At 50.7% G+C, this 12,062-nt stretch overlaps 1 protein-coding gene across 3 annotated transcripts in view; it reads left to right on the top strand.

Moving 5' to 3' along the window:
- Nucleotides 1-11,827, top strand: part of EYA2 (EYA transcriptional coactivator and phosphatase 2) — a 176,926-nt gene extending 165,099 nt beyond the window's left edge. For 2 of the 3 annotated variants that reach the window (XM_024746871.1, XM_024746873.1), the window contains 3 exons: nt 377-498; nt 2,447-2,547; nt 11,073-11,827. In XM_024746871.1, the coding sequence (XP_024602639.1) occupies nt 377-498; nt 2,447-2,547; nt 11,073-11,153 (304 nt within the window). In that variant the 3' untranslated portion in view covers nt 11,154-11,827. The remainder of the gene's footprint in view (nt 1-376; nt 499-2,446; nt 2,548-11,072) is intronic. The other variant, XM_024746874.1, reaches the window with a different exon arrangement.
- Nucleotides 11,828-12,062: the final 235 nt, after the last annotated feature.

Below are 12,062 nucleotides of genomic sequence, written 5' to 3'. Positions count from 1 at the left end.
CTGTTTTACTTTTTTTTTGGTTTTTCGGCCACGAGGCATGTGGGGTCTTACCTCCCTGACCAGGGATCGATCCCGCACCCCCTGCACTGGAAGGCGGATTCTTAACCACTGGACCTCCAGGGAAGTCCCTAACATTTGCTTTTTAAATAGGAAAACGATTACACTTGTGTTAGATTTCAAGGTGTCAGGCAGCTTCAGGCTTAAAAGAGAGGAATAGCTGGAGGATCCTTGAGCTCTAGCCTCACCTGAAGACGACTTAGCCAGAGCCCTCCAAACCCCACCAGAATTCCCACCAACTCCAGGCTCAGCTGCAGGGGTAGGAGGCCTGGCCTTGCGGTACCTTGGAGTTCTGACTCACCATCTCCTTTGCCCTCAGGCCCAATTGTGTCAACGTGCTGGTCACCACCACTCAGCTAATTCCTGCCCTGGCCAAAGTCCTGCTGTATGGACTGGGCTCCGTGTTTCCTATTGAGAACATCTACAGTGCAACCAAGACAGGTAGGGGAGCCCAGACCTCAGAGTGGTACGGGGAGGGAGGGTAAGGTCAGCTTTGCCTGCCAGGTTTGGAAAGTTTAAGGAAAACGACACTAGGGAAGTTAAAGAGCTTGTCCATGGGCATGGACAAATCTCCCCCCAAACGACCCTCACAGACCCAAAGAAAACAAGAATGCCAGTTTCTCTGCTTCTAGAGTGGTTAGGATTGCAGTTTTCCAAAGTGTGTGTATTAGTTAGGACAGCTGCAAAGCTGCTGTAGCGCACACACACCCCACATACAAGGGCTTAATTACGTCAGGGCCAAAGCTGATTTCTCCCTCAGATGTCAAGAGACCAGAGGTGAGTGATCCAGGCTGATGGGGTGACTCTGTCCTCATACTCACCCAGGAAGCCAGGTTCTTCCTATTTTAGTTTTCCACCATCCCCTATCGTTTTATCCTCATGTACATGGTCAAATCAGATTCTGCCATATTGTCATTCCAGCTTATGAGAAGGGGGAAAACAGGAAGGAGTAATGGGCATCCATTATTGTAAAGCCAGGACTCAGAGGTACATGTTACTTCTACTCACTTCCTATTAACCCAGGTTAGTCACGTGGCCACAACTAATTGCAAGGGAAGCTGGGAAATGTAGTCCACAGCTAAGTGACTGTGAGCCCAGGTAAAACTCATGAAAGTCCATTACTAAGGAAGCAGAGGAAGACAGTTCTCCCCTCCCCCCGCCCCAGGATGGTACATGAGGTGGTTTTAATTTAACTAATTTTAATTAGTTAATTATGGCCATTAACTAACCTAACCTTGAACCACACAGATAACTATTGTTTTTTTAATGCTCTTTCAAAGATACGGTCTCAGTTTAGTGTTACCTTGCTTTAACACCTCTTGAATACTTGCTAATCTCCTTTCTTAGGCTTAGAACTTTCATCAGATAAGAGAATTCAAAATAACTACAAATTAACAGCATGTTTGTCATCAGGGCACGTAATACTGATTTTTCTTGTGGGAGAGGAGGCTAATTTTTTTTTTCTTGTATCACCTAAACATGTATAGTAATACAAAGCCTAGTTGTTTTTAATTAGAAATGTTTACCTGGTTTTTTTTCTGGAGCAAGAACAAATGTAGGTACTTTGGAAGCATTTTCTTAGAGCAGTTTTTGCCTTTACTGAAGTTCTAGACCAGAGATACTGCTAAACAAACATCCTTCGGTGCTCAGGGCAGCAGAGAATTTAGCCAGCCCAAAACATCAGTAAGGCCGAGCCTAAGAAATCCTGCCGGGGCGGTGAAGCGCCGAGCCTGCTCCGTGCCGGCATCTGCTGAGTGACAGCTGTTCTGTTTAGGGCTCTTCTCATTATCATCATGGTCACTAAACTTGCTGAAACAGGATGAGCTAAGACCCGAATTTAGGTTCCTGGATTGATGCTGCTGCCCAGCCACTGGGAAGAAGGAAAACACGAAAAGGTGGTCATCTACAGGGAGCAAGAAAAAAGACGAACAGCCGAGTCGCACGAGGGCCACTCTGTCACCAGGCTGCCCACCCTCGGGACACGTGAATCCTGGCACCTCTGCTTCCTAAACTCACTCTGGGGATCCTGGGCCGATCGTGTCCAGGGCACCTCTCAGAGCCTTGTGTCCTTATCTGTATAATGGGCCCATCACTCCTACACCGGACAGCCGCATAGACGCCAGGGCTTGTTTCAGACCCCTGCCCTGCCTCTCCTGCTGTGTCACCGTGGGCAAGCCACTTAACCTCTCTGTGCCTCTACACTGTCGTCCATCACGTGGGGATGGGGACAGTGACGCCTCGAAGTTTGCTTGAGGATGAAATGATTAATACCTGGTCCTTAAGGAGACCTTTGTAAGAAGGCTGTACAAAGTGAACTCTCGATTAGCGGTTAGTAGTCACCTCAGTCCTGGGTCCTCACCGAGTGTCTTTCCTTCGTCCGTGCCTGCAGGGAAGGAGAGCTGCTTTGAGAGGATAATGCAGAGATTCGGCAGAAAAGCCGTCTACATCGTGATTGGCGATGGCGTGGAAGAGGAGCAGGGGGCGAAAAAGGTATATTCTCTCCGTCCGTCTCTCCAGCTGCTCTTTCCTCCTCTCTTGAGCCTGTCTCCTTCCCAGGCTCTTTGCTCGCCCGTCCCCTGCCCTTTGGAAATCGCAGAAGCATCCTGAGTAATTGCCTGCAAATCCCCCTCCGGGCCTTTGGCTGCCACCCCGGTAGCCCTGCGTTGTTTCTGGGACAACTGCTCGGGAGCCCAGAGACCCTCCGTCAGGGCAGGCTGGCCGGGGGGCTGGTGCCTGTGTGTGTGTTTTATTTACTGCTTACCGATCATATGTTCCAGGAACGCTTCCCAGTTATAAAGACAGCATTAAGCTAATGAAAAAGAAAATCCTGCATTTGTGATCTCAGGCCCGTGAGGAGAGGGGCAGGGGGCTTCTGGTGGCCACAGCTCTGTTCTTGGAAAAGAAACAGCTGCCAAAGCCCTGGATCTGGACCTGTCAACCGCATCCCAGAGAGCCTGCCACTCCCCACCCGGAGAGGCCTGGGAAGCAGATGGTTAATGTCACGGAGCGTAATTTGGTTTCCCCCTTCCCGCCCCAGAAACAGATTCAAAAGAAATGCAAAAATGTTTAGGGGTCTCAGCGGATGGAACTCATGAGAAGACGGAGGGCCCCGAGAGAGGGGTGCTTAGAAGGCGTTGCATCTACTGTTCCATCCACCTGGAGGGCTCCTCCGCTTTCCCAGCTCTCCCGGACTCATCCTTGCAGCCTCAGCAACACTTGCAGAGGGAAGAATTCTCACCAGCTCCCACTCCAGCTCAGTCAGGCCTGCCTGCGACTCCCTCCCCCAGCTGTCCCTAGTCCTTCTCCAGGGCGTTATCCCCTCCTGTCATGAAAGAATTACCTGTGTGCTTGGTGGCTTAATCACCGACTCTCCAGCTGGTGTGTAGGCTCCATTAGCTGAGCACCTACTGTGTGCCAGCTACTGTTGCAGGCGCTGGGCGGCCTGCAGTGAGCAGAGCACACAGGGCTCTCACCCCTCCCTCAGCTCACAGCCTGGGGACGAGCAATCGACCCCTAAGTGTAACATGCGTGTCAGATGATGACCAGAGCTTGGGCGAAAACGGGAGGAGGAGGGCGCGTGAGCCAAGTGAGTATCAGAGGGTGGGAGTGCGCGGAGAGGAACCAAGAAGTTGAGAGGTCGGAAGGCTGGAGCGTCCTGCAGGGAGCTGGCGTGGCTGCCGGCTGCGCGATGCACCAGGCGAGTGGGGAGGGGCAGGAGGTGCAGTCAGGGAGGTGCCTGGGGCCTTCGGAGGGACTTCAGCCTTTACCCTGAGCACTTCTTTTTAAAGTATATTTCTTAAACTTTAAAAATGAACTGATTCAGAGGAAAAAATATTAAGTAACTAATAGGGGTGATACAGCAGGACATGACCAAAACAGTAGCACGAATCATCACATGAATCCAGGACCAAGGTGCCAGGCCAAGAGCATGGTCTCTGGTGAGACTACTTGAAGCCCACTGCCGGGATGGAAGGGGGATTCTAGAGCCCCTCTTCCAAGTTCAGCGCTAATAGAAAAAACCCTCTGCCCTAAGCATGTGACAGCGATCAAAATCAACTTTGCTTCTATCAAAGTTGGGTTGAGAACCCACTTAGGCCCATGGCCGCTACACGTGAATCCTGGCACCTCTGCTTCCTAAACTCACTCTGGGGATCCTGGGCCGATCGTGTCCAGGGCACCTCTCAGAGCCTCGTGTCCTTATCTGTATAATGGGCCCATCACTCCTACACCGGACAGCCGCATAGACGCCAGGGCTTGTTTCAGACCCCTGCCCTGCCTCTCCTGCTGTGTCACCGTGGGCAAGCCACTTAACCTCTCTGTGCCTCTACACTGTCGTCCATCACGTGGGGATGGGGACAGTGACGCCTCGAAGTTTGCTTGAGGATGAAATGATTAATACCTGGTCCTTAAGGAGACCTTTGTAAGAAGGCTGTACAAAGTGAACTCTCGATTAGCGGTTAGTAGTCACCTCAGTCCTGGGTCCTCACCGAGTGTCTTTCCTTCGTCCGTGCCTGCAGGGAAGGAGAGCTGCTTTGAGAGGATAATGCAGAGATTCGGCAGAAAAGCCGTCTACATCGTGATTGGCGATGGCGTGGAAGAGGAGCAGGGGGCGAAAAAGGTATATTCTCTCCGTCCGTCTCTCCGGCTGCTCTTTCCTCCTCTCTTGAGCCTGTCTCCTTCCCAGGCTCTTTGCTCGCCCGTCCCCTGCCCTTTGGAAATCGCAGAAGCATCCTGAGTAATTGCCTGCAAATCCCCCTCTGGGCCTTTGGCTGCCACCCCGGTAGCCCTGCGTTGTTTCTGGGACAACTGCTCGGGAGCCCAGAGACCCTCCGTCAGGGCAGGCTGGCCGGGGGGCTGGTGCCTGTGTGTGTGTTTTATTTACTGCTTACCGATCATATGTTCCAGGAACGCTTCCCAGTTATAAAGACAGCATTAAGCTAATGAAAAAGAAAATCCTGCATTTGTGATCTCAGGCCCGTGAGGAGAGGGGCAGGGGGCTTCTGGTGGCCACAGCTCTGTTCTTGGAAAAGAAACAGCTGCCAAAGCCCTGGATCTGGACCTGTCAACCGCATCCCAGAGAGCCTGCCACTCCCCACCCGGAGAGGCCTGGGAAGCAGATGGTTAATGGCACGGAGCGTAATTTGGTTTCCCCCTTCCCGCCCCAGAAACAGATTCAAAAGAAATGCAAAAATGTTTAGGGGTCTCAGCGGATGGAACTCATGAGAAGACGGAGGGCCCCGAGAGAGGGGTGCTTAGAAGGCTTTGCATCTACTGTTCCATCCACCTGGAGGGCTCCTCCGCTTTCCCAGCTCTCCCGGACTCATCCTTGCAGCCTCAGCAACACTTACAGAGGGAAGAATTCTCACCAGCTCCCACTCCAGCTCAGTCAGGCCTGCCTGCGACTCCCTCCCCCAGCTGTCCCTAGTCCTTCTCCAGGGCGTTATCCCCTCCTGTCATGAAAGAATTACCTGTGTGCTTGGTGGCTTAATCACCGACTCTCCAGCTGGTGTGTAGGCTCCATTAGCTGAGCACCTACTGTGTGCCAGCTACTGTTGCAGGCGCTGGGCGGCCTGCAGTGAGCAGAGCACACAGGGCTCTCACCCCTCCCTCAGCTCACAGCCTGGGGACGAGCAATCGACCCCTAAGTGTAACATGCGTGTCAGATGATGACCAGAGCTTGGGCGAAAACGGGAGGAGGAGGGCGCGTGAGCCAAGTGAGTATCAGAGGGTGGGAGTGCGCGGAGAGGAACCAAGAAGTTGAGAGGTCGGAAGGCTGGAGCGTCCTGCAGGGAGCTGGCGTGGCTGCCGGCTGCGCGATGCACCAGGCGAGTGGGGAGGGGCAGGAGGTGCAGTCAGGGAGGTGCCTGGGGCCTTCGGAGGGACTTCAGCCTTTACCCTGAGCACTTCTTTTTAAAGTATATTTCTTAAACTTTAAAAATGAACTGATTCAGAGGAAAAAATATTAAGTAACTAATAGGGGTGACACAGCAGGACATGACCAAAACAGTAGCACGAATCATCACATGAATCCAGGACCAAGGTGCCAGGCCAAGAGCATGGTCTCTGGTGAGACTACTTGAAGCCCACTGCTGGGATGGAAGGGGGATTCTAGAGCCTCGGGCCCCCCCCCCCCCCGACATGCCCTCCGGTTCTCACCTGGAGAATGACAGGGACATCCGGAGCAGTGGCTGCCGTTCACCCACCTTCTCACCAAAGGACGTTTCTTAGGGCGGCGTAGCAGATGTTTTGAAATGACCGTTTACTCTCCTGAAATGAAATACTAATGGATAATAAAACCTCCTTATAACCGTAATGTCCAGGAGATCAACATCTGATGATACATCAAAGAGAAATAAGGGAAAGTCATTTATACTCACAGTAACATGTGCTTCGGTATGTGAACATCTGAGCACAAGATCTCACACCCAAACGTACCATCACTGAGGATGTGAGCCGACACACACACGGGGACACAGGTGTGCGGTCTTGGCCATTCACAAAGCCAGTGGGGTGCCGCGGCTGTCACGTGACTGCTCCAGACTGCGAAGCAACCCATGGAAAGGCTCTGAATAAAATAGACTTCCCCAGTTGACACGGTAATTGCAGCCCTGGGAAAGTCGGGTTTTATTAAAAGCATGAGAAAAATGCTCTATTTATATGTGACGAGTAAAGTGGAGTTAAGGGTCTACACTCAGGTTATTAAGAACGCGTTTGTGCTTACTTAAATATCTGGCAGGACATCTGCAAGTCATTCAGGTGGAAGGTGTGTGGGATGAGGCAGGAGACCTGCCCCCACCTGCAGTGCCCCCAAATCAGGACGACAGTCAAAAATCACACCCCTAGAAATTGCCAAGTCACCCCTAACGGGCAGGCTTCTCCTTCGAGACCTGCTGGTCTGGGGTCGCTCTCGCCTAGGGGGCCAGGAGGAGGGGGAGCTGATGGAGGTGCCTCCTTAAGTTCTGTGTCCCGGGCGCCTCCCTCACGTCACCCTACAGCCACCCTGCTTTCACAGAAACAGGTGACCAGGGGAGCGCATTTTGCTCTAAATCCTAGTTCTGCCATTGTTGGCTGTGTGGCCTTCAGCAGATGGCAACGCTCTCTGAGCTGCCTTTTTAATCTGCCACACTTGCCGAGAACAGGCGCACGGGGCCCAGCAGAGAAACCGTGCATAGTTAGCCCTCAATAGCCTGAAGCTGTGTGATTACTACTCCCCAGGGCCAGGGGAGGGGAGAAGGCTAAATCCACCTTCAGAAATTCAGGGGTTCTCTCTCCTGGGGAGCCAGCAGAAAAAAGAAAACAAGAATGCCGGTTTTCACATAACATGAAAACTCACCGAAATCTCGTTTGCTCAAAGTCCACAGGAGACGCACCCGGCTGAGGATGTGGATGGGGTGGGCTCCAGCGGGGCCAGGGCTGCCCAGGTTCTGTGGAGTTTGCATTGCCAGAGATGCCAGACAGCAGCTTAAACAGTGGAGAGCTTTCTTCGTCTCTCATTAGCTGCCCAGACAGCTGGGACAGCACCAGGGACCCGGGCCCCTTCTGTCTTGTTGCTCTGCCAGTCCCAGTACTGCTCTTTCCACAAAGTCCAAGACGGCTCCTCACCACGCCCACGTCTGCACTCCAGCCACCAGGAAGAAAAAGGGGAAGGACTCCTCTTCCCTTTAAGAGCACAGCTGTTATAGGTCAACATCACTGCTTCTCAGACCCCATTGGCCAGATTTGAGTCACATGATCTCACCTTGCCACAAAGGTAGCTGGGAGATGTACCCTTTATTCTCAGCCACCAAGTTCCTAGCAAAAGAAAAAAATAAGCGTTTTCTGAGAGAAAGGGAAGAAAGGATGTTGGGAGCCACCTGGCAGTCTCCATCCCAGCTGGCATGTGGCAGGGCGGTAACTGGCACCCTACTTAACCCCGGGCCTTAATCACTACTCTTTATTACCGACATCATCATTTTATTTAATCCTCCAACCCCCTCCCCCTGCGAAGTGGGTACCATTCCACTTCATTTTATAGGGAACATGTTTGAGACTCAGGTTAATTAATTTACCTAAGGTCACACAGCTGGTACGTGAAAACTGCTGTGTGTTTTGCTCCAAACGCCTGGCAGGAAGGAGGTGGACTCAGGAGTTTCAAACACTGTCAGTCTGCACCCCTGACCTGGTCAGAAGAGAGTGGCGTCCACCAAAGAAGACTGGGACACACGCCCCATGCACCAAGCTTCCCTAAAAACCCCCGCAGTGTCTGAAGCAGCAGCCCCAGCCCATTAGTGAGAAACCCTGTGCACCAGCAGCTCTCCCGGCCTGATGGATGGGACTCATTAGCCCAGGCCACTGGACACCTGAGCAGCATGAAATACGGCGACAGGATGAGGGGCTTCAACTCTTTAAGCTGACAGTGTTGTTAATATCTCCATTTTAGTGGGTCATTTGTCTCCCCCTCTCCACAAGTGATAAATCTACCTATGCTCTGGAGCCACCAGGCCTGGGAGGGAGATGGCTGAGATAGTCTCTTCCCCTTTGCTCATCTCCTCCCAGAGAAAATGAATTACACTCTTTAAAGAGGGACTGGATTGGCCAGGTGGCAACCAGCATCCATCTTTGCAGAGAATGAAAGGCTTGGCCGGGGTGAGGGGAGGGTGGGGAAGCTGAAAGGCATTAAAGAGATGGCATCTGTTGCCTGTGTCAGATAGTCTTCTGCTTCCTCCGGGCAAAAGAGAAAAAGGTGTGTCCATTGAGGGCTTTGCTTGAGAAACTCACCTTCCCGCCTTTCCTCCCTCCCTTCCTCTTTTCATTCCTTCCACGAATATTTATTAAGCACCCACTGTGTGCCAGGAGCCATGCAAGGCAGCAGTGAATATGACATTTCAAGCTCAAACCCTCCTCAGGGCCTTTGCACTTGCTGTCTTCTACCTCAACTGCCTCCCCACACGTTTGCATGGCTCCCTCCTTCGTGTTCTCTGGGTCCTGCTTAAATGTTACCCCCCTAGAGAGGCCTTCCCTGACCCAACTATCAAAAGTGCAGAGCCCCCAGAGGCAGGAAAGGATCGTTGTGCTCCTGGAACCAAAAGGACACCTGTATAGTTTCTACCCTGTGGGCACTGAACCTCAAGGGGCAGCAGAACAACCACAAGAACTTGGGGCAGCCATATGTTCATCAAGCACCCTCTGTTCACTCAGTAAATAACTGAAGGTCAGTGACTGTCTTGAGAAGGCTCAGTATCTTGTAACTGCAGGTAGCAGAAAACCTATGTAATGAAGACTTAAACACTTGCTCACCTAACAAGATTAGAAGTAGGAACTAACACAATATTGTAAAACAACTATACTCCAATTTAAAAACAGAAGATTACAAGTAGGCGTATCCTAGGTTGTTTCCGTGGGTCTGAAAATTCACCAAGCATCCCTTTCCATCATTTTGCTCTACCTTTCTAACCATCTTTGGCATTTTCTTTTCTGCTATTTTGCCTCATGACCCCAAAACAGCTGCCACGGCCCCAGACATCACATACTTACATGTCAGCATCCAAACAAAAAGGGCAAGTAAGGAGGAGGGGGTTCTCCTCAGGTGCCTCTCTCTCTGATCATGGAGGAAAACCTTTCCCAGAAGCCCCCAGCCAACTTCCTCATTGGCTTCAGCGGGTCACAAGTCAGAAGGGTACAGGATGAACCCCTGCTAAACAAGGCTGGGGTTGTCATCGCTTGCTCAGACAATCATAACTCATCCCCTACCTCTCGGGCACGGCGCTGCCAAATTCAGGGTTCTGGAAGTAGGAAGAACGGAGGATGGCTGTCAGGCAACAACTTTAGTCAACGGTCACATTTTCCTGTGATAAACAGGCGGTCAAGTTTTCTCTCTGGAGTCAGACAGACCTCTCTGTGCCTCAGTCTCCTCATCTGTAATATAAGAAACACACAGTATACAGAAGTATTATCCCCATTTTACAGACAAGCACCAAAGTAAATTATTTAAGATCACGCAGCTAATGGTGGCAGAACAGAGCTTTGCAAAGGGCACTGAAACATTTAACCCTCACGCTATGGAAGTATCAATATTTTGCAGATTTTTCTCTCCACACGCGTGATTTCTTTCCATAATCAGCGTAACACTTCTTTTACACCAATTACAACTTTTGCTGTATCTGCATGCTGCCTGTACGGTTACCTACTTAATGTTTCCCTTTCAATGGATGCACTTATGTTTAAAATTGAAAACTTGATAGCATTGACAACAACACAGAGCAAGCATCACCTGCTGTAAAGAAACGGAAAAGATAAAAGACTCTCTGGGACCAGCCCTATCTGTTCAAATGGAGATTAGTGAGAGTTAGGGAGCGGTTGAAGACACAGTAGCATCTAGTCGAGATTTTCTATCTTTAGTAGCAGGATTGAGAACACATTTTTAAAACGGAATAGCTTTCTCGCTGTGTGATTGAATTCCATGTCAGCAGGCCGCCTAAGACCACGCTGGTCCCAACAGAGGAGGGAGGGTCAAACAGTCCACATGTCGGACAGTGCAGGATAAGCCAATCAGGATAGGCTCAGGCGGGGTGGGGGTGGGGGAATTGGGAGATTGGGATTGCCATATATACACTACTATGTATAAAATGTCAATAGATAACTAATGAGAACCTACTGTACAGCACAGGGAACTCTACTCAGTGCTCTGTGGTGACCTAAATGGGAAGGAAAAGGGGGTTATATGTATACGTATAGCTGATTCACTTTGCTGTACAGCAGAAACTAACACATTGTAAAGCAACTATACCTCAATCAAAATTAATTTAAAATAAGTAAATAATTTTTTTAAAAAAACAAAACAGAAGGAATAGAAAGCATGCCTGACCACGTAGGGTTCCACCAACGATGTTCTGTGCTCCCGGTTTGGAAAATGCCCACATGCTACAGTGACTCAGTGTGATTTCTCCTAAGGTTCTAACCATGGGCGTGGGATCCAGGGTGGCTGTGGGAAGCACCACGCAGAGCCGTAACCGTGTGGCTGGTGTTCTGTGTTCCAGCACAACATGCCTTTCTGGCGGATATCCTGCCACGCGGACTTGGAGGCGCTGAGGCACGCCCTGGAGCTGGAGTATTTATAGCAGAACCCGCAGCCTCGCCACCTGCCATCAGAGAGGCAGCCCACCCGCCCAGGCCCTCGGTTTTCCCCACCTCCCCTGCCAGATGCTAGACACCAGGCAGGGTCTCTCCCGCCAAGAGGACGTGTCCGGTGACCATCTCAGAAGCTGTCCTTTCAGTCCCAACGCGGGTCCAGAGAAACAAAGTACCCAGCAGTGGCTTTGGAATATTTAACTTTGGGGAAAAGGGCTGGTTCAGAGTCCAAACTTTTCTGCAAGCTCACAAGCAAGGAATTCCTGATTTGGGGGAGGGCTGGTGATGAGGAGGGGACAGGCTCTTTTTTTCTTCTCCACTTTAATTTATGGACTAATCTCATTACTCTGGTATTACGCTCTTGTACCCGTGTTGTTGGTTTTTGTTTTCTCAGCTGGCATGTGGGGCAGTGCACAGCTCTAATTTAAGCCTCTCTGCTCTGAGTTGTGCTTCGAGGGGACGATCGTTCTTTGAACAGAGGGAGGCGATTTGGGGCTGTGGGGAAGACTATTGCTTATTTTTGTTTTTAAGGACGTAACCTGATGTCGTGTGGACAATGCACGTGCCTTATGCTGCCATCTTGTTTTCTAGGAAGAGGGGACCCTGGGGAGGAGGCAGTACCTTGTGACGGAAAAAGGCATTAAATAAAACCACGTTTACATTTTGAAGTGGGGTAGAGTGTCACTACTTTATTACTGCTTTTGAGGCTTCTGAATTTGTTGGTGTTTTCCAAAACCTTTTCAGTTACAGAAGTATAAAATCCGACTCAAACTGCCTTAAGCCAAAGAAAAAAGAAAATCGTCTCCAGGAACTTTGGGTAATAACTGTCTTCAGCCATAGCTGGATCCAGGTGATCAAGTGACTTTCTCCTGTGTGGTTTTACTTCTCGGGCAGGCTCT

Source organism: Neophocaena asiaeorientalis, unplaced genomic scaffold (assembly GCF_003031525.2).
Source record: "Neophocaena asiaeorientalis asiaeorientalis breed wild unplaced genomic scaffold, Neophocaena_asiaeorientalis_V1.1 scaffold132, whole genome shotgun sequence".
NCBI classification, from domain to species: Eukaryota; Metazoa; Chordata; class Mammalia; order Artiodactyla; family Phocoenidae; genus Neophocaena; species Neophocaena asiaeorientalis.
Note: the sequence above shows the minus strand (reverse complement) of the source record. Positions and strands in the feature narration are given on the sequence as shown.